Source organism: Camelina sativa, chromosome 18 (genome assembly GCF_000633955.1).
Source record: "Camelina sativa cultivar DH55 chromosome 18, Cs, whole genome shotgun sequence".
NCBI classification, from domain to species: Eukaryota; Viridiplantae; Streptophyta; class Magnoliopsida; order Brassicales; family Brassicaceae; genus Camelina; species Camelina sativa.
Window position 1 is genome coordinate 12,894,748 of NC_025702.1, and position 25,232 is coordinate 12,919,979.

Genomic DNA, 25,232 nt, shown 5'->3' on the forward strand with positions numbered 1-25,232 from the left:
AAAAAAAAAAAAAAAAAAAATTGATTCAAGAGCATTATCAATACTTGTGTAATATCATGTCGTCGGAATTTGAGGATATAATATGATTTATTTTGTTTTAATGGTTTTTATTTTGGTTCTCAAGTATGAGATTTTCTTTTACAATTTTGAGTAATTATTGTTTATTTTACATTTATGTTTGATGCATAGTTTCACCAATAGTCTGGTTTGTTAAAATATGTTCATAATACGTGAATTGTGATTCATAACAAAACTAGAGAAGCCACAGGGTAATTGATTTATAAAAAAAAAATTAGCAAAATGGACCCGCGGGGTAAATCTATCTTTTATCCTGTTGTCGACAAAAGAAAAAAAAAATCTTAATCGGTGAGATAAGAGTTGAGAAGAAATTTGGAATTGGTTTTTTAGAGGATTTGGTACTCTGGTCGGTTTACTTAAGAGTCTGGTCAGTTTACTTAGAGAATCAAGTTGATTAGGGTCTGATCAGTTTAATTGTTTTAGTTTTTGTTTTGGTTTTGGTTTAATATATTTTAATTACAATATAAAGGCTCATCATCAAAATCTATTAACAATGGATTAAATGAGGTTTACTACATAATTTTAATTTATGTGTATGTCACTGTGCATTATTTCGATAGTTCGTCTATGTTCTTTAGATAATTAATAGTATTGGTTATGAATAAAAAGCATAAAATATATTTTAATATTTTTGGTGTAACTATAATTGTCGGGTTGGTTACGTCGATTCAATATAAAGTCTTGATTAATGGTCAGGCATATGGCTTCATTACTTCTTGTCGGGGATTGCGGCAGGAAGTGCTTATCGCACATTTCCGTAGGCGAAACGGATGAAACTTATTACTGGCATTAAGGTTTTGACCGCTAGTTCTGCTATTTCTCATCTTTTGTTTGCGGATGACAGTCTCGTCTTCTGTCGGACCAATAGGGAGCAGTGTGAGGTGGTGCTCCAGATACTTCAAAAGTATGAGCGGGCTTCAGGCCAACAAATTGATTTCCAGAAATCATCGGTCCAGTTCGGGCATAAGGTGGACCACGCCCTGAGCGAGGAGCTAAAAGGGGTTTTAGGTATTACTAATTTGGGTGGCATGGATTCTTATTTAGGGATACCGGAGAGCTTAGGGGGCAAAGACGCAAATCTTTTCGTTTGTTCAGGATAAATTACAATCACGGGCAAGTGGTTGGCCGGCTAGGCTTCTGTCCAAGGGCGGTAAAGAGGTAATGATTAAATCTGTTGCTACGGCTGTCCCAACGTTTGTGATGTCGTGTTTTCGGTTACCCAAGACGATTACAAGGAAGCTAACTAGTGCGATTTCAAACTTTTGGTGGAGTGCATCTGGCCAATCAAGAGGATTACACTAGGTGGCATGGGATAAACTATGTAGCGATAAATGTGAGGGAGGTTTGGGTTTTCGATGTTTGGATGATTATAATACCGCCTTGCTAGCAAAGCAACTCTGGCGTTTGATCTCTGTTCCGGATTCACTTTTTGCACGGATTTTTAAAGGCCGGTATTTTCGGCATTCTGATCCCTTGGATCCAATAAAATCTTATTCGCCGTCTTATGGGTGGCGAAGCATTATTTCTGCTCGCTCTCTGGTTAATAAAGGACTTATTAAACGGGTAGGATCAGGTGTTTCCATCTCTGTATGGAATGACCCTTGGATCCCTGCTCAATCCCCGCGACCAGCATTAGACACGGGGGTGTCGTTTGACCCTCTGCTCTCCGTTCACAATCTTATTGACAGGAATTCTAATTCCTGGGATATGGCTCAGCTAATGGCTACTTTTGTACCAGAGGATGCCGCCATAATCTCCACCATACCGCTACGACAACCGGACAAACCGGATTCGTTAGGTTGGCATTTTACCAAGTCCGGTAAATATTCGGTGAAGTCAGGGTATAATACCCTTCGGTTACATAAGCTGGCTACGGTAGGACCAAAGGTCCTTGGGCCAGACTATGTTCCCCTACATGCCTTTGTGTGGAAAATCAGGTGCCCACCAAAACTTCGACACTTAATGTGGCAAGCACTCTCGGGTTACATAGCAGTCACAGCTAACTTGCGGAAGCGTGGGCTGACCTGTGATCCCATGTGTGGTCTTTGTGGCTATGAGGCGGAGACAATTAATCATACTCTGTTTGAATGTCCGCCAGCGAGACAGGTTTGGGCCTTGTCACAATTCCCGACGGCCCCGGGGGTTTTCCCTTCGCCTTCTATTTTCACAAATATGGATTTCCTATTTTGGCGGTTTAAGGATGTTCCATCACAGGATGGCTTTCCGTGGATTTTATGGTATATTTGGAAAGCACGAAATGATAAACATTTCAGCAACTTGGATTATAATCCAAATGCAATTTTGCGTTTAGCGGAGGATGAGGCTAAAGCCTGGTTTCTGGCTCAGACAGAGTCCATAGGGCCAGAGACGACTCTTCCAAATACGGGTGTAATATATGGGGATGGGGGTCTCGGGGTTCTCAGATCTCTGACGAGTTATCGTTGTTATATTGATGGCTCTTGGAAAATGTCAGATAGGTTTGCTGGTCGAGGATGGTTCTGCGTTTCGCCTACGGGAGATGACCTTACTATGGGAGCCGCCAACACTCGTCGCAGCCTTTCACCTCTTCATGCTGAGATGGAAGCTCTTCTATGGGCAATGAGATGCATGATTGGGGCGGATAATCATTCTGTTATTTTCCTTACAGAATGCTCCGACTTGGTGAAGATGGTGTCTTCGCCTTCTGAATTGCCAGCTTTCACGCCTTATCTAGAGGATATACAGGTGGATAGAGAGGAGTTCGCATCGTTTTCATTAACTTACGTTTCTCGCTCTCAGAATGGTAAAGCGGATAATTTAGCGCGACGTGTTCGTTCATTTCCGCAATTAGTTACCTTTGTAAATAATCTACCTTCGCATTGGCTCGTTTGAGTCAATCTTGTATGTTGTTGTCAAAAAAAAAAATATATATATATATATATATATAATTGTCGGGTTGGTTTTAATTAAAAAAATCGGTTGCACTAATCGGATTTTTATTTATTATTATCTTAGTCACAATCAAAAAATTTCCTATTATTCGATAACAAATATTCGCTTTTAATGAAATCTATTTATTAGTATCAAATACAAATTTTCTATATTTATTATAGTTAAAAATAGAGGAACTAATTATTTAATTCAAAATTTTTAATGAAATATTCAAATTAATTTCTTTGGAATGCATAAGATTATTGATTTATAAAAAAACAAAAAAAACAAAAGAAATGGACACATGGTAAACCACGAGGTAAATCTTAGTTAGTATGATAAATACTTTTTTTTTTGGCATCAAAGTACAAGATCAAAGATCAGCTCAAATGAGTCAATTGATAGGAAAACGTTTACAAAAATAAATATTTTGTAGATAAATTTTTCCAAGATTTAAAATTTAAATTTTGTTTATTTGGGTAATTATAGAATTATTTATGGTTGATAACTTTGACTTTGACCATCCTTTTGATAACTTGTTTACGTTTGACCAGATTTTATTTTTCCTAAATTGTATATATATAGCAGTTTATAAAGGGAGATGACCAATTTACTCTGAAAACAAGAACTAAAAAAAACTATCATTAGCAAGAAGAGTGCTACAGAAACAATAATGGCAGCACAAAAGTTTCAACTTGCTTTTATGCTCTTATTTATTTTTCTTCTTGTCTCTCCATCAATTGCTCAACCAGGTGCTGGTAATATTTTCTTCCTAAACTTCTTCATATCAAAAGAATAATGGTACACGAAATCAGTTATACTTGATTAGTTTTTTAATAATATTATTTCAGCTAGCTGTCGTTACAAAGGCCCTTGTAAAATCGATGCTGATTGCAAGAATATATGCACTGCCGCAGATGAAGATCACAGGAATTTTATGTGCTTTGAAAATAACCCACCGCATGGACTTTGTTGTTGTATAATACACCACTAATCATGATATATTTATATATATTTCTATGGTTATATCATTGCCAATAATTGAAAGTAATAAAAATAAGTATTTGAAAATATGGCATGTATATGATTTATGAGAGTTTTGTTGAGCTCCATATGTGAAAACCACACTGCATTTCTGAGCTAACAAAACTCTTATCCTCACTTGAGTTGTAGACTTGCCTTCACATAAACTTGTGTAGAACTCGATTCATATTTATGAAATTTTGATGACTTCATAACCTGAATCCTTGAGATAACCACTCACCAAAAAATTAACAGACTTAAGAACCAAATCCAACCACTAGAAAACCTGAGATTTCCCTTTTCATAACCCTGTTTAAACATATCCTCTTGAACATCAGTTTGTACCGTTGTTATCACTTAACAAGATACGCTGCCTAACACTCAATATTAGGAAGACTTTCGACACAACCCCCTGTTAAATTTTCCTGTTAATCAGCCTTTCTCCAGTAGTATTGACCTACTACTGGAACTCTTTGATATTTGTCTCTAATCACTAAAACTTGTGACAATCCTGAGACACTTCTTTTGCAGCCACTTCCACACAAAAATAGCCTGCAAAACCTGAACTTGCTCTGCAGAAAAATATCTACGAGTATCAGACCTGACCGGAATCTCCCTTTAACCGTCAACCTTACTTGTGACAGTGCCTTAGAGACCTTCATTGAAACTGTTCTTTAAACCATGAACCTAAACTTCTCCTTATTCATCAGTCTCTTACTTCAAAATTGGTCTTTTTCGATGCAACCAGACGCAACAATCTTGAATTCTTTTAGTCTCCAAATGCATTATGTTCTCCCCTGCATTTTCATCCATGTAGAATCAATCTTTTGTTGCATACACCAGCGTTTGACACAACTTCTTCACTGTGCTTTAAGCACAACAACTTCATTCTTCTTGAAGTGATTAACTTTAAACAGTCCCTGCATCACTTGCAACTGTTTCTCTCATTTCATATTCTCAATCTCTTGTTAAAGAATCCACTGAGAACTTCGAGTTAACCTCCTCTCAAACCCATACTTGTGTATAATCTCTGAATCTCTAGAGATCCTGCAACTTGTACTTGAGTACTCTTAGTGTTATAATTGTTTTTTATTAAAAGTACTGTAAGATACTTTTGTTATAATTCACTTTTTTATTAAATTATCTTAATTTATAATTTTGGCTATCGTAATATAACGGATGCCAATAATTTACTTGATTATCCAAGTGATAATGATAAATGTTTAAAAGTTCAATGTTTAGAATAAATCGTTGTTACTATCCTTCATGATGAAGTCCAAGAAGATATTGCGGTATCTTTAGAACCAATGATTTGTAAGAAAGCAACTATCACGTCTAGTATGATCCACAATTTTTTGATGCAATGAGAAATATTATAGATTAGCTCAAACAAGAATGCAAATTCAAGAATAATCAAACAATAATAGAATCATATTTCACTAAATTTTCTTAGATATATATATATATATATATATATATATTTAGTTTATATCATTATTAATGTATAATATTTATGGGACCATTTTTTTACATAAGATTTCAAAAAAAAGTATTATCTTATTATTTTATCGAATTGTGTCATTTTTTACACCGGTCCAACTCAGGACCGGAAAATTTTATTAATTTATAGCGAGTATTAATTTAATGAGTATTAATTTATAGATGTTCTACTGTATTTATGTTTGAATTGGGTAGAAATATTTTCTTATCTTTTAAAATCTTACTTATAATTGATTTTAAAATTTTGGTAACTAATATAAAAAATAATTTTTTGTAATTCTTTTGAAAATGAGGATTTATTTACTAAATTTGCTGCATAAATACTAGTAAAGATAGAACCAATATCCCTTTGTTAACTTCAACTTAAGTAAAATTTTAAAATTAAAATTTAAGTTTTTTTTTCACCTACAATAGTGTCAAATAGTACTAGGCATTCAGGTTCGCGAACCCGATCGAGTTAGGCTTTCCAGATTTAGACATATAGAACCGTTCAGGTTTTTTATACTATCGGATCAGGTTTGGATATTACTTGTTCGGGTTCGGGTTCAGGTTCAGGTAATTTGGGTATACCCAAATTCAAAACAAACCATGAACAAAAAAAAATATTTTTTATCTTTCTAGAAATTTTATAACACAAGTTATATATATATATATATATTTAATGTTTCATATAAGGACATAAAAACTGTTTTTATTTTGAACAAAAATTAAGACATAAAAACTAAGATGGCAAAATGGTTTAATATGCCCCTATAAATGCTTAAGGTATTGGGTTCAAATCCCCTTAGATATATTTTTACATTTAATTCGGGTTATTTTGAACCCGAGTAACGCGATCGGATATCCGAACCTCAGAGATATTAGACCCGATCAAGTATTACATACTCCCCGAACCAAACTGCCTATTTTGGGCCGGCTTCGGGTTTTGGGTCCGGTTAATATGCCCTACGCTAGTGTCAAAACATCACTAATGTATAATACTAGGTAACAATGTGCAGAGTAAATTTTTTTAATGAAATTTATATTTATAAAATCTATTATACTTATTGATAAAAAAAATTATTTGGAATGTAATATTTGTTTCTGTAATATATGTTTTTTAGTTTTATTTGAATATGTAAACATTTTGTATAATAATTCAGATTTAACCCATATGAATTATCATAATATCAATTGTATATTATCACACTATATGAACTAAATAAAAATATAATAAAAGGATATAATTAAGTTAGAAATATAATATAAGAATTCAATTTTGGGTGTTATTGTTTTTTTTGAAAAATATAATAATATGTAAATATTAATATTGTTAAAAATTAAAAACAAATTAAGAAATAGTGTGTAGAGCTCTTTAGCGACAACACATCAATATTTTTTATGAAAATGTTTTTCTATTCAAGTATAAGGCATATATCAAAATAGTGATGATAAACACTTATTAGATAACATTTGAATTTTGTTTATTTGGGTAATTATATAACGATTATTTATGGTTTTGACTTTGACCATCCTTTTGGTAACTTGTTTACGTTTGACCAGATTTTATTTTTCCTAAATTGTATATATATAGCATTTTATAAAGGGAGATGACCAATTTACTCTGAAAACAAGAACTTAAAAAAAAACTATCATTAGCAAGAAGAGTGCTACGGAAACAATAATGGCAGCACAAAAGTTTCAACGTGCTTTTATGCTCTTATGTATTTTTCTTCTTGTTTCTCAAACAATTGCTCAACCAGGTGCTGGTAATATTTTCTTCCTAAACTTCTTCATATCAAAAGAATAATGGTACACGAAATCAGTTATACTTGAGTAGTTTTTTAAAATATTGTTTCAGCTAGCTGTCGTTACAAAGGCCATTGTAAAAGCATTGCTGATTGCAAGAATGTATGCACTGCCCCAGATGAAGATCACAAAAAATTTATGTGCTTTGATAATGTCCCACCGAGTGGACAATGTTGTTGTATAATATACCATTGATCATGTTATATTTATATATTTCTATGGTTATATCATTGCCAATAATTGAAAGTAATAAAAATAAGTATTTGAAAATATGGCATGTATATGATTTATGAGAGTTTTGTTGAGCTCCATATGTGAACACCACACTGCATTTCTGAGCTAACAACACTCTTATCCTCACTTGAGTTGTAGTCTTGCCTTCACATAAACTTGTGTAGAACTCGATTCATATTTATGAAATTTTGATGACTTCATAACCTGAATCCTTGAGATAACCACTCACCAAAAAATTAACACATCATCATTCATCACCTTCTCAACTTTCATAAGGTTAACCACAGTATCTACTTTACTTGGCAGAACTAGGTGGAGAACATAGCTATCATTACGGAGAGCAACTCTCGTTGATGGAGTGAGTTTCCTTATGTCTATACTTTTGTCAACATCGACAACATACTTCCCCTCTGGATGTACCTGAAACATGGGAGTTTTAAGTATTATGATAGCTATGTCCATATGATTGCGGACAATTCAAAATCAAATGAAGCCTAAATAAGAGGATATAAAGATTCATACCTTAACCAAGACCTTGTTTTTTTATATTTATACAATCAACCAGATGACAGAAGCTAATACATAACTCAACACAAACAGAATCAAGCAATCTGAATTGGGTTTATATATATACTAGTATTAGCCCCGTACTTCGTACGGGAAAAAGGTTAGATATAAGAATCAAATTGCATTTTTAATCCAACAAAAAATAAAAATGTTGAGACTATTTGTGAGAAAGTGATATGCAATCAAGGTATACTTTAAACCACGACTACATGAAAAGAACAATTTTTGTCTTTTGTCAAACACATACAAAGAACATAGGGATGAATTATCCATAAAGTGAGCTTAGAGAGAGAAAGTGACTGGTCAAAAAATGGAAGGGGCGAAGAAGTAAGCTCCATAAATGATAAAGCTTTAATGGCAATATTTCTGAATTTCATCGAACTTAAATAAAACACCTAAGTAATCACAACATCGATATAATGTTGCTGATGCATATAGAAAACAGCAGAGAACAATATAGAGAAAATACAAAGGTTCATCATGATTATGTGGTATTATCCGCTGGATCCACTGCAAAAGCTAATAAAAAGAAACGTTTTAAAAAAGAGAATGGACAATTACTGAAGTGGAAGAGGTGGAGATCGTGGGTGATGATAGAGAAAAAGATTTAAAGATTTAAAAAAAAAAAATAATAATAATTGAAAACAATAATTTACGCTTCAATAGAATCTCTTTTAAGGAAAAAGCAGATGTATAATTGTTTTTTTTTTCTCGCTCCATCTATTTGTTTTCTATTTTTTTTTTCTAAAATCAATTTGTTTTTGCTAACATGTCACATTTTTATTGGTATAGTAACTTGTGCTTTATTAGATAAAAGATTGCCACTAAAAGTCAAAGAGATGCAACACCGGAGATTCTATCGCCACCCAATCACATCCAGATCGGAAACCCTCAATCCCAAGGATCACCAAAACAATTAAATAGCACATAATCCTGAGATTACTAAACCCAAATCAAACAATTTAACAAAGAAACCCATACGAAATTCCATGAAAAAAACAAAAAAAAACGGAAGAAATTATGATTAAAGAAGGAAGAAGGAGACCTCTAGAATTGAGTTCATTCCTCTGAGCTTCAAGGCGATTTTAAGGTTGTTCGTCTTTTGTCGGAGCTGACGTTGGTGCTCATGGATATACTGAAAATAGTATTGCTTAAGCCCTTCTCGAAAAGCAGTGAAAGAAGGAAACGCTTTGATTTGGTGGAGAAGACTCTCAACGAGTCAACGGTTCCATATCCAAACTCGTCAATTGATCAGAACCTCTGATGTGTTGTTCTAATTGCTTAATCATCACCCCGACTGAAGATTGTTTAATCAAAAAGAGCAAAGAACGTAGATTCGTTAATCACAAATATGAGAATTTTGGGAGTCGCGAAAGAGATGGGGAGAAAAAGAAAAAGAAGGAAAAAAAGAAGAAGGGCACATTGGTTTTCATATCAAAAATAAAACCAATGATATGTCTACACGTGCCCAACTCACCCAACAAGAGTTGGTCTCAAAACTTACTAATTAATAAGAGGCAACTCTTGTGTTTTTTATGATTTTTGTTTTGCAAACGGGAAGAAAGACTTCCCGGTATTATTAAAATTTAAATAACTATCGTCAGCTCAGAACCTCTCGCGGATACAGGCATTAGGAGCTGTCCTCGCGCTAAATCGATTCTAAAGACAGCGAAACAACATCAATGAAATGAAAACCTAAAGATAAAGTAAACGCATAGGACGCCAACCCATCCGCAAGACGGTTGGCCTTTCTATACACGTGACACACTCAGACTAACCAGTCCTTTCCAAGAAAGCCATGACACAAGGACAGAGGATGTGAATCGCATTTTCATCCATGTAGAATCAATCTTTTGTTGCATACACCATCGTTTGAGACAACTTCTTCATTGTGCTTTAAGCACAACAACTTCATTCTTCTTGAACTAATTAACTTTAAACAGTCCCTGCATCACTTGCAACTGTTTCTCTCATTTCCTATTCTCAATCTCTTGTTAAAGAATCCACTGAGAACTTCGAGTTAGCCTCCTCTCAAACCCATACTTGTGTATAATCTATGAATCTCTAGAGATCTTGCAACTTGTACTTGAGTACTCTTATCAAAATCCCAAGCTTCTTCCCAATTCCGATAACGCCTCTTCTTTTGTCATCAAATGAGACCATACCTTGCTTGACCCTTTTGATGATTCCTTGTTCTTGATCTCTTTGTCTTTCCTTCTCACTTAACTTTCACGATTCTTCTTCAACAGTGTTATCCACATGTTTAACTTCCTTCTTTGAACCATCATCATATGAAAATATTTTGGATTCAGTTATTTATTCATCTTCTATTAATTTATCTAATGAAAATAGAACAATATACTATGTAATTAGAAAAATAAAAACAAAACAAATTAAAGAGTAAGTTAAATCTTTCCAACCACGTTTAAACGTAAGTTAAGTCGACTTTTTTTTTAGTATTGAGTTGGTTCTTTAGAAGGGTCTACAGAGGATGTTGAGGTGAATCTTAGGGTTCCTATTGTTGAGGAAGTTCCAACAAAATCTGAGAATCTGGAATTCTACAATTGAGCAAATAAGATTCATACAAATAGGTTTCAGACTCATCCGTTACATTTTAACAGGAATTTTTGTCTTGTCTATTTTCATTAGTACTACAATAAAAGTGATAAGGATAGTATTGTGTTCTCTGTGTGATGAGGAAACAAAAAAAAAAAAAAAGAATAGAAAGGAGTAAAAACAGTAAGAACCGAACCAAACCGCGACAAACCTTAGACCTTGACAAAACACAGCCAGACGAGTGCAAGGGCCTTTGTGTAGTGGAAACACTTCATTCCTGGCTTTAAGAGAGACTTCATCAAATGCTCTGAGATTGAGAAGAAAGAGTTTCAATCTTGTCGTGGAGTGTGACGACAAGATGATGCGCATCATCTAAAAGCTTCCAGACATTAAGCTGACCAGCCATGCTGTTACACTCTTCTACAATCTCATCCATACTACTGTACTTCTGTATGATAAGCTTCCTACGTAGTACTAACGCCGCGATTGCATAGAGCAAAAGATCATCAGTTGGTGGTGCTAGTTGCCGGATTCTGCTCCACGGCGATTTTCCAACTCCAGCTCTAATGGCAGCTTGATCAGCCCACATCACTTCCCAGAGACATAGCGTTTGTTCAAAACTCAACTCCCTCCTAAACATCACAAGCACCATCCTGTAAACGAAACTACAATCCTCAGCTTGAAGATTCTCCAAGTGTTTGTAAAGCTGAGAGTCTTTGTTTTTTATAATCTTCGATACAATACTCAGCTGCCTTTGAATCCCTGCTTCATCAAGCCTGAAATTATGCCGAGCTTTCTTCATAAAACCCACAAAGCACCAGAAAGCCTCGTGATCCTCTGAGATCACAGCGAGAATGGGAGATAACAGATCGCTCATTCCTTGACAGTAGCCTATCTCAGGATCATACATAGCGTATGCTTCAAGAATTGCAACTAACCGTGCAGCGTGGTAAAGTCTACAGCTTTCTAAGTGATCATAGTCTTTTAACCCTACAGACTCAGCTAAACCACGAGCTTTGCTTTCAGTGACTGCAGTTGAATATGGAGAATAAGTTGCCCACTCAGAATCAGCACGTAAAGCATCAAGGCGGATGATACGTTGCCAAGTAGAGAAGTCTTCATGTACAGCGACTTCTACTTGAATCTCATCAGCAGTAGCTACAAGAGGAGAACTACTCTCTTCAGAGTTGTTGTTACTTTTATCCTCCTCTGGTTTCTTCGCATCGCTGTATACAAAAGATGGGAGTAGTAGAACATCTTCATTGTCTTCACACGAGTCTGTATCAGAAGAATCAGTAATCAGAGCACAGACCACATCTTGATTTGTCATTGGTCCCGCAATCTTATAATCATCCACAAATCGAACACATTGACCACCGTTTACGTCCTCACAAGGAAGTTCCTCAAGATTATCAGTACTTCCAGTGCCGCACTTGAGAAGCATCTGGCACCGTCTCTGCAGTTTCTCATACTCTTTCCTACATTCACAGATCCCAACAATGAAATTACTTCTCTGCTTCTCTTTGACTATATTTATATGACACTAGATCAAATCTTGTTCTAACCTTTTTTGTGTCTTCACTGCTTCTCTTTCTTCACTAGTACTATTCAAATCATAGCTGCCAATAACAGAAATCAAGTTGAGAATCTCAACAGAGTGGACAAAAATACCAAGAACACAGAAGACAAAACACTCACACTCCGAGTAAGAACAGCCATACTTCTGCACGAATACTTGGATCAACACCCTACAGAACCATAACAAGATATAAAAACAAGAACCAAGACAAGTAAGAATCAAGACATACATATGGTCTATGTTCGAAAAGGAACTCACTCTGCTTCTAACTTTCTTCAGAAATCCAACACCACCATCACGGAGTTTACCCTCCGGTGTAAATAAACTCCTCCACTGATGAGGCGTCAATGCATATTTTCTTTTCCGGCGAGACCACGGTGATTTACGCCGGCTGTTACACAACAAGTCAAAAATTAGAACTCCCTACAAGCTCAAAATCATCAAATCTAACAACAACACAATGAAACAATCTGAACAAAGATAGAAACTTTGTATTAATCAGAACATTTCAATTTGAGCTCTATTATTGGATTGGATCAAAAAATAAAAAGAGAATCTTTTAAGATCCCATCTAAATATTCCAAATCTAAAACCTTGAACATACTCACCGATCGGAAGAAGAAACTGAAGATGGAGACGAAGGATTAGCCACAAACAGAACAGACCGTAGATGGATCCATGAAGAAGACGAAGAAGCAGATGAAGAAGAACTCGAAGAAGATGAATTAGAATTAGAATTAGAATTAGAATTAGAATTAGAAGGAGGTGAAGACGAAGAAGAAGAGTTATTATTATTAGCGGAAGACGTAGAAGTATAACTTCTCCGTAACGCCTTCATCGGAGGATTCTTAAATCAAAACCCCCAAAAAACACCCAAAAAAAAGAGAGATCAAAATCACAAAGTCTCGTGCTTTCTCATCGAAGATCTAAGAAAAATCTTCACTTTTTAAACAAACAAACCCATTCTCTTACACGGCGAATCACCGCCGTAACTTGGCCGGTGATTGCAAACTAAAGCCTCGTGACCCTCCTCCTCCGTCTTAGGGTAAAAACAGCAGGAGTCAAGCATGAGAGATTTTTGAGGGGTCAAATCAAATCTGTCACTGTGATTATTACTTCTCAAGCGTCTTCTTCAGCACGCCGAAACTGAAGACGAAGAAGAAGAGGAAGAGGAAGAGAGAGAGAGAGAGAGAGAGAGAGAGAGAGAGATTGAAGAAGAAAGAAAGAAAGAAAGAAAGAAAGAAAGAAAGAAAAAGAAAAGGGCAAAAGCATCCAACAACTGAAACCCCTCTTAACCACTTTGCTTATTTCTTTTTCAGCTCTTGTCTTTTATATTTTCAGGCGCGTGTGATCGCGCTTTTTAACCTTTTTACCGACACGCGCTTTAACTCTTTACGCGATTTGGTAGGTGATGAATGTTAAATTTTGTTTCATGACGGTGTCGTTTCGTTTTAGATTTTTTAACACGCGATATCGTAGATTATCCATAGAGGGAATGACACGTGTGCTGTAATTGGGTCTGATTACTTGATTTACCATATCCGAATTGAACATAAAATTAATAATATACATATATAGTTTTGGTCCAACCGTCCAAGGCCATGTTAAAACTTAAAACTTTAGAAAGTCAAAAAGGTTAAAGATTTCAATTACGTTCCCACTTTACCGAGGCTTTTAAGGAACATAATCATGATTAGTTTTGTGGATTTTCGAGTAAATAAATGTGTACTATGTGTTTAGTGTGCACTAAAGAACAAATCTAATCATAAGAATGTTGACCTAATGGACCTACTACACCTTATACTCTTATGTCTATGGTAATATTAAGATTGGATTAACATCATTCATTCATGGCTAATTGGTTGTTTACTATTCTGGAATAGTTTTTGTTTGGTAGGATCATGGAATTATATTAAATTTTTCAATAGCATACTAGCATATAGTCAAACGTTTATCTAAATTAGGATTATTTTCCTGATTTGATTTATATGGATAACAAAAATAATTATTACAAACTTGAGATTGACCTAAACCAAATCGAAATCGATTATGAATTTGAAAATGATATAGAAATAATTGATATTTTTTAAATATTTTATTTTGTTTTAGTTTAGAAAATTAGGATTAGTCTTTATTTTATTTTATTTTATTTTATATCAATGTACATGTAATTTTATCTTTATAAAATTTTAATAAAAATAATAACCATGATTATATAAGTTGAGTTAAAATTCGGTTTGATTCATGTAATATTTTAGATAACTCCAATGTACATTAATGTTAAGCTTAAGCAAAAACGAGTCTCAAATATTCAATGAATACAATTAACAAAAGAGAACAAAAAACCAATTATCATTATTATCTAAAGACCTAGTCAAATCAAACCAAAAACTGCAGAAGCTTTTTTTGTTTTTGTTTTTTGAGCAAAATTATAAACAAAGACTGAAAAAGAATTTGATTAATATGATATGTTTATTGTTTCTTTTGTTGTTTTGTTAGTAGTAGTTACTAGTTAAAGTGTAACGGAATAAAGAGAAAAATAACTATTCCTTTTTTTTTTGACTGGCATAAAGCCAAAGATATGTTATTAAATTGAATATAGTAGCCGCGTATGTCATTAACCAAATCTGGAATATAGTTGGTATTAAATTAACAAAGCATATGGACAAGGATCATTCATTATTTTAATAATAAGGTACGAATAAGTATTTTATTTTAAATGGTTATGAAATATACTTTGCATGTTCTTGGAACTATAATTGTTTTAATTTTAAAGAGAAGTTAATGATATTTTGAATGAGGAAAATTTAAGTTCCTTGGATGGAGAAGAAAATACAACAAAAGACTAGTAGCCAAGTTGTAGGTATAAAATAACATTATTATGTTTCTAGGGATAAAACATTTTGGTTGCTTGAAAGATAAGTTCTGTTGTCTATGTAAAATGCAGAAATTGCAATGATAAGTTTGGTCACTTAGAATGGATAGAGATCTTAAAAGAGCAAAGAACACAACTATCGATAACTTTGTTTATGTGTCCCCCACAACGATGCTAAGTTTCTCATATCATGTCTACCGGCATGAAATGTAAACATTATGTCCAAATCTAAGCTTTTTAAAATAACTTGATATCATTACTTTTCCATACGCAATGTTTTGAGTTCTATCCATCTATGTAGATTTGGTTTGAGTCGAATAATAACAATATTTTTCATATATTATGTGGTCAAGATGTATAAGCATACTTCTCTTATTCTATCATCTCGTCTGAAAAATGTTCTGAATCATAGACTTTGGTGATTCTTTAGCTGCATATTCTAACTGAAGCTGTTCATCATTTGTAAGTTTCCATCCCAGCGCACCCAAATTATCTTCAACATTTCTAACCGACTTGATACCCGGTATAGGCACTGTCCCTTTGCATATACACCAGTTTATTGCAACCTGAAAGGCCAGATAGTAAACTCATTCTTCAAAGTTTCACAAATTCTTCTTCTTATGAAAGTTGAAATAATACCTGGGGCATAGTCTTTCCTCGTTTCTCAGCAATCTGTCTCTGTGCTAAAAGCAAAGGCTCTAATCCAGGAAGAATTTGTCGAAACAGCAATGATCTGTTTTAAAATGTGTTAAAAGCAGAGTTACAAACAAGAAACAATTCTTTGTTTTTATCACTATCTGTAAGTAGTTTACCGTGGACCAGTTGGAAGTTTTGAAGAGGAGTATTTCCCAGTTAGCATTCCTAGACCAAGAGGACTATAAGAGATTAAGCGAATCCCGAGCTCGTCGCAAATACTTTTGATCTCTAGTTGCTCTTTTCCCATGCTTAGCAATGAGAATTGTACTTGAGCAGAGCATAAAGGAACCCCTCGGGTTTTGAGGTAATCATGAATCTTCACAAGCTGTTGAGGTCCATAGTTACTGACTCCAACCGCTCGAACTAGTCCCTGAGAAAGAGGAGGAACCCTTTTATCATCCACTTTCCAAGTGCTTAATGGTCATTGAGGAGATTTCATATGTCAGTAGATTTATAAGCAACCTTTTCGTACATTGCAACTAGACCATCCCAGAGAACAAGCTCTTGTAGAGGCGCATAGTTTGCGGTTGACCAGTGAAGCTGTCCAATCCCAAGCTGGTCTATCTGAAGCCGGTCTAAAGAAGCTCTGACATAAGAACAGAAACATTCAATCTATCATCAATCTCCAAAAAAACCAAAAAGTAAAATCCAGAGACAGAGACAAAATCAAGCCTAGAGAGAGAGACCTGCAGGCATTCACAAACTGTCCAGAAGTTAAACGCCATGGATAAGCTGCAAACTTTGTAGCTACCACTACTTCATTTTGTTTCCCTTTTAAAACTGAAATTTGAAAACCACACCAATCATCAGCTTAAGCATCAACTCACAAACCCACCACAGTAACAACATATCAAGCAAGACAGCTCTAGGATGTACTTCAGAACCAAACTAAAGGCCTATGATATAGGAGGGAACAGACCTTGAGAGTCTTTGATGAATTTCCCCAAAAGCCTCTCACTTTGACCATTAAGCCTACCAGTACCATAAGAATCAGCAGTATCAAACAAATTGATTCCGTTTTGCAAAGCCAATTCGAAAGCTTGTTGAAGCTGATCATCCATGGAAGTCTGATAACCCCAAAGAAGCTGATTTCCCCAAGCCCATGTCCCAAAACCCATCGGTGAAACACTCAAAGGACCCATTTTTACCTAAAACCATCGATTCATTCACCTAATTACATACGAAAAGAGAAGCCTTTTGCTACGTTTGCTTTGTATATGTATTGGCGTGTTTACCTTTTGCCATGGCCAGAATAGAGGAAGCTTGAGGGGCTTAAAGGTGGTTATGTTTGAAGGAGTGTTTGAGCAGTTTATCTTAGTGAAGGTCTTTGTGGTGGACAATGTGAAAGCCATTGAAAAGGGTCTCAAGTTGGAGAAGAAGAAAGGCTTCAGAGCCTCTCCTGCTGTTTCTCAGTGTGTGGCAGGAAGGAGATATAATTGTTTATGATTTTTCTTGGATTTTTTAATTATTTAATATCAGAAATTTGCTCCCATTATATTATCAAAGTTTCTATGTTAATTGATTTTTTTTTTTTTTTTTTTNTGCAAACTATGTTAATTGGTTCATTGCACAAAAAGCCTAAATTTACTTAAGAAAAAGCTGAAAGTTACTATTTATCAAAGAAATTAAATTTTGGAAAAGAAAAAAAAAGAGATTCATTTCTTTTTTGGGTCAGGTCATAAGATTTAAACTTTTTTTGCGTTTCTATCCATGGCCACTGGCCAGGTCCAGCAGTCTCGTTCTCATAACATAATTTTGTGAAAGTCCATACAAGAAAATACAAGTTTTATGATTTTCTCCAAAGAAAATATAACAAATTTGATAGTCTTTTTACTGCAAATATTAATTAATAGTGTGTTGTGGGATAAAATAATAAATTATTTGTATAACTATACATGATCAAGTTTCATACCAAAAAGAAATATATATATATATATAGAAAGAAGGCAAAATAATTTTCAACTGAAAAAGAAAAGAAAAAGAATAATGTCCAAACGAAAGGCTTAAAAGAATCTGATTACTGTAATACCAACTTCAAGTCTACAATTTCTAAGAGCTTGCTGGCTTGTAAAGATTTATTGACTTTGTGAAGATTTTGATTATATGTCCGAAAGAGAATGCAAACACAACGATGAAGCAAGAAAGAAAGAAAGAAAGAAACAATTTTGTGGTAACCAAGGCTTATTCCTTTTTACATCAGTTGGCAAAAATCCGAATATCCGAATGCACATAAATTGAATTATGACATGATTCTATACCAAGACCAAAACGAATTCGAATAGATAAATATTTCTTTCGACGACGTAAATATATATTTTTGGCATCAATTTCACGACGTGTCATTTGCTTTTACTATACATAGTTTATTATAGTTCGGGGGTAGACGTTAACGCATAAGTCAAAACGATATGATCACAATTTAAAATTAGTTTGTAAGTTTTACATGACGAGCTAATGCGTGTCTTGATAAGTAGCTCTAATCACATCCACGTAAAAAACGACACCTCTCTTTTTAATTTAAATTTAGGTTTCACTTTCACTTGATAAAAAGAGAGATTTTAAATTCTTTTGTTGTTGTTATTGTTGGCGAGTAGGGGATGTAGAGAAATAGAAAAATGTGTTGGATATGCCTTCAATTGGATTGGCCAATCAGTTTAGGGTTAATTAGGGTTTTATTTTTTTATAGATACTCTTATTAACCTAGCCTCTATCTATTTTGAAATCTCGATACTTTCTCCAATAATAAAATATGTTTTTTTGTTCGTGGATGTAGCCAATATAAAGTATTGGTGAACCACGTTAAATCTATGTCTTGATCTTTACTTTTTTTTTATCTTGCTCACATCCGTTATAACAAAATGTTTGTTCGTTTTTCTTCGTGTGGTAGTTGAAACATGAAAGCTTTAGATTGCGTGGGTGGAGAACCTCTATATTCAAACAGACACATGCAATTATAATAATTAATTTACATAGATTATTAAGTCAAATAGCTTTAGAAAAACATTTTTTAAATGTTTGGCTGAGAGTTTGAGGAGCCACTCGAAGGACAAATCTTTTTGACATGTGGGATGTGGCCCATAAACTTCGATGATGCTTGGGTCATATTCATAGAATTTGATTCGACTTTTGTTCTTTTAAAAAAGTTTATTTTCTCCTACTCATATAAATTTGTTATGATAACGAAGGCACTATATATATGGGTCAGGTATTTGCTTAGGAGGTTTGGGTTAGAACTTAGAAATAGTTTTGATAAAATTTGAAGTAACATTACCTTGGTTAATTTGATATGGTTTGCTTCTTTGTAATGTTTTTGGTTGAAATCATAACAATGTACTGATAAAAGAAATGTTTGGTTCATATTGAATATAAAATTTAATTACTTGGTTCTGTTGATTAGATTCTATTCAAACGTCAATCTGTTATTAAGAGTAAACTAATCATTATATAAATCTTATACTTAACGACACTTGGTTTTTATAATGCGCTTAATCCTTCTGCCTTCTTTGGTGGCGTGTATGGACTCTTTGACAAAAAGTCGTCGTCCGCTTTTATATCAAGAAAAAAGAAAAAAAAAACTCAAGATCAAAGTTTATAACATAGAGCACATGATTCCAACTTTCTTGGTAATCCAACGGCTATTACTCCATCCGTAAGGTCTTTTGTCATATCGTGCCGACATGATGGTCCGCAAACTTTGGAACCTTCTTATTCTTAATTAACCTAATGGAATAAAACCAAACTAAACCGAGCTGGTCTCATTTTGGCCTAGTAAAACTTCATTCGGATTGAGATTGTGCTTACACTTTCCAAACCAAATTCGTAACTGAACCAAACCTTATCAAGCATTGTAACAAGATGAACCGGATAAGAAGCAAAACCAAAGTGAGAGCGCAAATAAACCAAGCAAGCAACACGCGTCATATATAAATTGGACTAGTGATATTGATCGGCGGCGTTATAGGCACCTGAGGAGCCGCGACATGCGCTTTACTCGGCAAAGGACATTTTTGTCATCATGCGCTTGACGCGCTACTCTCATCCCAGGTAAGGGTTACGTTACGTTACGCTGTGACGTGTTTTGTATAACATTTTAATGTATAGATAGGTTCTTGGGCCTACGTTTGGATGATGTGGCGGAGTCCTTAACCACTCGCTTTAGAATTTTTTTCGATCGATATGGAAGTTGAATTTTTTTTCACGAGCATGATCCTTATGAATAATGCCTTCTTTCCGCATATAGCAATCTCAAACCTCAAGCCACTATTTTTATTTTTTTTTGGTTAAAAGCAAGCCACCAAAATTCAAAATGTTGGAAACATTTAAGTTTGCCTATTGAATGATTTTAGACTAATGTGATTATGTGAATAAGCATATTCTCGAATGGATCCTATATGAGTATCTAACACGTTATAAAAAAATATGTCGTATTTGATGTTTTATACTTTCTTAAGTACCATATGACTTTCTTAAATTGGTATATATAAAGTCAAATATATAATACAAAAACTTACCAAACAGATTACGTACTAACTGATAGAAATATAATATTATTTGAATACGGGGATGTAATTTCGCATGCACCTCTTGGGATCACGGGAACGATTTTAAATACATTGTAACTATCCAAAACGAATAGCTTGTTAGGTTTGACCTTTTAATCGTGTTTATCCATTTACCATTAGTCGTGTTTATCCATTTACCTTAAGTCACGATCACGGTGATCACACGGGAAAACAACGAAAATCAACTCAAACAATTTGCATAACATTTTTTCATACTCGATCTATGACCCCATGTATTTATCAACCTGAACGACAAATAATTCAAATTTTCTATCTAAACTTTATAAATTTAGCCGATTTCAACATTTTAATAAACGATGTTAGTTAACCGTTTAACAGTGCTGAGTCAGACGCCAACGAAACTATTACGTGGCATCTAGACATCAAAACGACGTCGTTTTGGTAGCTCAAATAAAACAAAAATAAAATGTCGTTACAAGGATTCGAACCTAAGGAAGCACACTCAAACCAACCAGCACCTAAACCACTGAGACATTGAATTATATACTTTCCATAAACAACAATAAAATATATTTTCTTTCATAGCTCTTCTTCTTCAGTTAGACATGAAAGCACCAATATGAGTATGAGAGGACGTTTTATTCTTGATGAAGGAATGAAAACCTCTTTACCTTAGCATACTTCTTCCATGGCGGAAACTGAAGTATCAATCCATTTCACATAATTAGGTTTCTGTTTCTGCAGATCTGAAATTTTGTAAAATCCAGATCTGGGTTTTGTAATCTTCTATACAAGAATCAATTCTTTTTTTTCAAATAATGTTGATACTCTTCGATCTATACTTTTTGATATTAGATTGTCGTTTTTCATGTCTAATTGAAGAAGAAGAAGAGAGATATGAGATAATATATTGCACTTTTGTTCTTAAAAGCCATATAAATCGATATGTCCCCTGTTCAGATGGTTGGTTGTTTGACTCTCCTTCCCTAGGTTCGAGTTGTGGTAATGACATTTTATTTTTGTTTTATTTGAGCTACCAAAAACGACGTCGTTTTGATGTCAAGATGCCACGTGATAGCTTCGTTGGCGTCTAACTCAGCGTTGTTAAACGGTCAACTAACACCGCTTATTAAAATGTTGAAATTAGCTAAATTTATAAAGTTTAGGTAGGAAATTTGAATTATTTGTCGGTTCAGATTGATAAATGTACGAGGTCATAGATTGAGTATGAAAAAGCGTTCAGTAAATTGTTTGGGTTGATTCTGGCCGTTTTCCGGTAATCACACAATGAACTAGTGAAACACACATTACCTCAATCTCTATTCCAATTTATTTATTTTTTCTTTCATTTCTCGATTTTTTTTTTGGAAACCTCCGGTTTGTTTATTATAATGTTTTCAAGAGTCCCACAAATATATACTTTTTGATATAAGATTGTTTATTCATATAATTTACCGAGTCGTTGGCTTTTTGAAATGCTAAGGGGCCTTGTGCCAGCTGATCAAAGTAAAAAACACATCAACCGAATTTGATTAGTAGTACGTTTTTATCTTTGCTTATAAGGTAACAATGTAAATCGCTACCCCCTACCGTTGATGTGAATGCCACACCGATAATTTGTCTTTGAGGTTCGACAACTGGTTGTCTATCTTACGAGAAACCTTTGATAGTTCGGTACCTAGGTAGTTAACTATTTATATTACACATATATGAGTTATAAACTTATAATGTTAAGCTATAGCATCATAAATAAAACATATACAATGATATTAATGCAGCTAGCAAACCCAAAAATAAAAATGATTAACAACTAACAATTTTGACCATTTCTCAATCTGTGCAGGGGCTTAAAAATATATTTAGTTGACAAGAGGTATAAAAAGAATAATTGTACTAGAATCCAAGTTATTTTTACCTATTAGTATTATTATTACTAGGATTCAGACCCCCCGCGATGTCGCGGGGTAAGTATTTTAGAAAAAAAAAATTAAATTTAAAATTTAAAATAATACATTATAAAATTATTTGAATGTAATAGAATAGTTTGAATACATAAACATTAAACATAAACTGTTATTAAATATACAACCATCAAAATGAAAACTTATAACAAAAAATATTATATAGAATAAACACAACTTTGCAAAACATGTTGTTTAAAATACTATAAATATAAGATATTTTTATGAAAAATTAAGATAAAGAGCTACGATTAAAAAAATCATTATGACAAAGTGATCCTAACTGAGAAAGTGATCATTAAAGACACAACTCTACAATGAACAAATACAATTGTTTGAGTTTAAAAAAAACACCATTTTTTTTACAAAAACTATTATGAAAAGTCCCAATTGTTGTTCACATTTATTCAGATTGTTATTATTATTTTTTAAATATTTTTAACAAACGTTACGATAAATAGACGCAATTGTAAATTCTATATTAAGTCGTATTAAATTTCTCTATTGATATAATCATTTCTAAAATTTTAATTGGATTATAGAATAACGTTGAATATTAGATATAAATATTTATTATTTAGATTTAACATAAAATGAAAAATGTGTTTCAACGAACTTGTTAGTTAGTGATGAAGAGAAAAATATAAAGAGAGTTCAAAAACATGACTATTTAAATAGACACACCTATTAGAACGAGAAGTTGTGATGAAAAAATATAAATAAAATATAGTGAAAAGACACAACAATGAACAAATACAACCGTTTGAACGAAAAAATACTCCGAGAAATTGCAACTGTTGTATTTGCACTTGATTATACCTAAAAACTCATATAAACTGATTTTAAACAACAAAAGACATATTTATTACCATATTCAAAAGTCAAATCCAAAAGCTCACTATATAATCCATCTAACTTTTGGAAAAAATCTCTTTTGTAAATTAGATTCATCATTCCAAAAATATTTTGTTAAATCAATAATTGGAGGAATTTCTTTACTTTTAAAAGGATGAATGCTAAAGAATAATTTGGAGAGCTGTAAAAATTGTTGAGATTGAAATTATATTTTTTGTGTCAAGGCAAAAAAATGAAAACAGTTCAAATATATATATATATATATATATATATATATATAGTTTTCAAAAGATACGAATATTCGAATAGACACAACTCTACAATGAACAGTTGCAACTTTACAAAAAAAACTGTTAAAATGAACAATCGCAACTTTTTGTAAAACAAATATTTAAATTTTCTACAGATTTTTTTAGAAAATAATCAAAAAGATACGATTGAAAAAATACAACTTTTGGTGGCATTTATTTAGATTGCTATTATATATAGATTTGGTGAATAACTAAATTTCAATATACAATAATCACTAAATATAAATATGTTAATCACATATGTATGTATATACATATATACTTTAAATAATATATAGGTACTATATGTAATCAAAATACTATGTTTTGTCTAAAAATTATCCTTCATTATTTTTTTTTATTTTTTTAAATTAAACAAATTTGACTGTTCAAAACCACTGGAATCTTATTTTTTGTTTTGGTTTTGTGGTATAGAAATTATAAAACATAGAAAATAATATGGTGATGTAACAAACCTCCTAACATCGGTAAAACCCTACCCTAAGTACTCCTAACACGCTCCAATTTTTACCACGTCAATTCCACCTCATCAACTATTTGTTTTTGTTATACAAAAAAGAAAAACTAAAATAAAATACAACAAATAGGAGAAAAAGCCTTTGGCCCTTTGGAAATGTACGCGTTAAGCAAAAACCCTACACCCAAATCTGTATATATATACTTGCAACAATATATTTCCCTAATTCCAAATTCTTCTCAACTTCCTCATTAAAAAAAAAAAACCAAAACCAAAAAATATATAATCTCTTCATGCTTAGCCTATCATGAGCAACATCCCCAGATCTCTCACCGACTCAGATCTTTCTCTATTTCTTCTTATAATCTCTTCTGCTGTTGATCCTTGGCCTTTTTCTATCACCGTCTTCTAGCATCAACCCCCGCTCCAACACCTTCTTCTTTTTACCTCCTCGTCGATCTTTTTACTCATTCGTTGTGTTTTCTTGTTTGGTTTCGGTGCAAAAGGTTCCTTCTTTTTGATGGGTTTTGAGGAATCTAATCAAAAACAGAGTCCAAAACAGAGTCCGAAGCAGATGGTGTTCAACTTTCACTTTCATGTCCCTCATCTCCACATACTCCACCATCACCACCATAACCATCATGATGTTCCTAAAGGCTGTGTTGCGATCTTGGTTGGACACGAAGACGACGAGGAAGGTCTACACAGATTCGTTGTTCCTTTGGTGTTCTTGAGTCATCCTCTGTTCTTGGACCTCTTGAAAGAAGCTGAAAAGGAGTATGGGTTCAAGCACGCTGGTCCTATTACGATCCCTTGCCGTGTTGATGAGTTTAAGCATGTTCAAGAAATCATCGACGAGGAGACTCATCGCCGTCGTCATAGTCATGGTGGTCACGGCCACAACCATACCCACCACAACAACCATCTCCGATGTTTCTGAAGTCTAATTTGATTTCGTTGGTTTGGTTTTGGGTTTGACATGTAATTGGTTTTGGATTTGATTGGTTTGGTTTGGTTTGACAGATCTCTTTTTTTGAGATTTTTTTTTAGTTTGCTTAATCTCTTTTTTTCTTTTCTTTTCTTTTAGTGTAGTTTGATGATGATGATGATGATGATGATAATGATGAAAAAAACAAAGAGTAATTCAAATGTGAATGCTTTTTTTTCTTCTATTAAAGAATGTAATCGTGAGGAATAAGGGAATAATCGTATTATTTGATTTTTATTTTATTGAAAGGAATGTGAATATTTCTTTTCTTTCTTTCTTTATTTGATATTAACGCGTCATATTTGGGCATGGACCATGTTATTATTTTTTC

At 33.5% G+C, this 25,232-nt stretch overlaps 3 protein-coding genes and 2 long non-coding RNA genes across 5 annotated transcripts; 2 read left to right on the forward strand and 3 right to left on the reverse strand.

Moving 5' to 3' along the window:
• Positions 3,617 to 4,059, forward strand: LOC104761376. Its single transcript, XR_763153.1, has 2 exons — positions 3,617 to 3,746; positions 3,840 to 4,059. It is a non-coding gene; the product is annotated as an uncharacterized LOC104761376 (long non-coding RNA).
• LOC109130614 lies at positions 7,537 to 9,134 on the reverse strand. The gene is made up of 2 exons (XR_002036524.1): positions 8,056 to 9,134; positions 7,537 to 7,953 (listed from the first exon to the last, which is right to left on the reverse strand). It is a non-coding gene; the product is annotated as an uncharacterized LOC109130614 (long non-coding RNA).
• On the reverse strand, positions 10,642 to 13,521 carry LOC104761377. The gene is made up of 5 exons (XM_010484456.2): positions 12,844 to 13,521; positions 12,494 to 12,626; positions 12,355 to 12,404; positions 12,222 to 12,275; positions 10,642 to 12,134 (listed from the first exon to the last, which is right to left on the reverse strand). The coding sequence occupies exons 1-5, from the start codon at positions 13,071 to 13,073 to the stop codon at positions 10,955 to 10,957; spliced, it is 1,647 nt and encodes a 548-aa protein (XP_010482758.1). The 5' UTR covers positions 13,074 to 13,521; the 3' UTR covers positions 10,642 to 10,954.
• LOC104761379 (pyridoxal reductase, chloroplastic) lies at positions 15,340 to 17,262 on the reverse strand. Its single transcript, XM_010484457.2, has 7 exons — positions 17,042 to 17,262; positions 16,726 to 16,954; positions 16,493 to 16,586; positions 16,269 to 16,392; positions 15,923 to 16,176; positions 15,750 to 15,843; positions 15,340 to 15,676 (listed from the first exon to the last, which is right to left on the reverse strand). The coding sequence occupies exons 1-7, from the start codon at positions 17,156 to 17,158 to the stop codon at positions 15,491 to 15,493; spliced, it is 1,098 nt and encodes a 365-aa protein (XP_010482759.1). The 5' UTR covers positions 17,159 to 17,262; the 3' UTR covers positions 15,340 to 15,490.
• Positions 24,130 to 25,170, forward strand: LOC104761380 (auxin-responsive protein SAUR32-like). The gene has a single exon (XM_010484458.2). It carries the CDS (start codon positions 24,434 to 24,436, stop codon positions 24,851 to 24,853), a length of 420 nt encoding a protein of 139 aa, XP_010482760.1. The 5' UTR covers positions 24,130 to 24,433; the 3' UTR covers positions 24,854 to 25,170.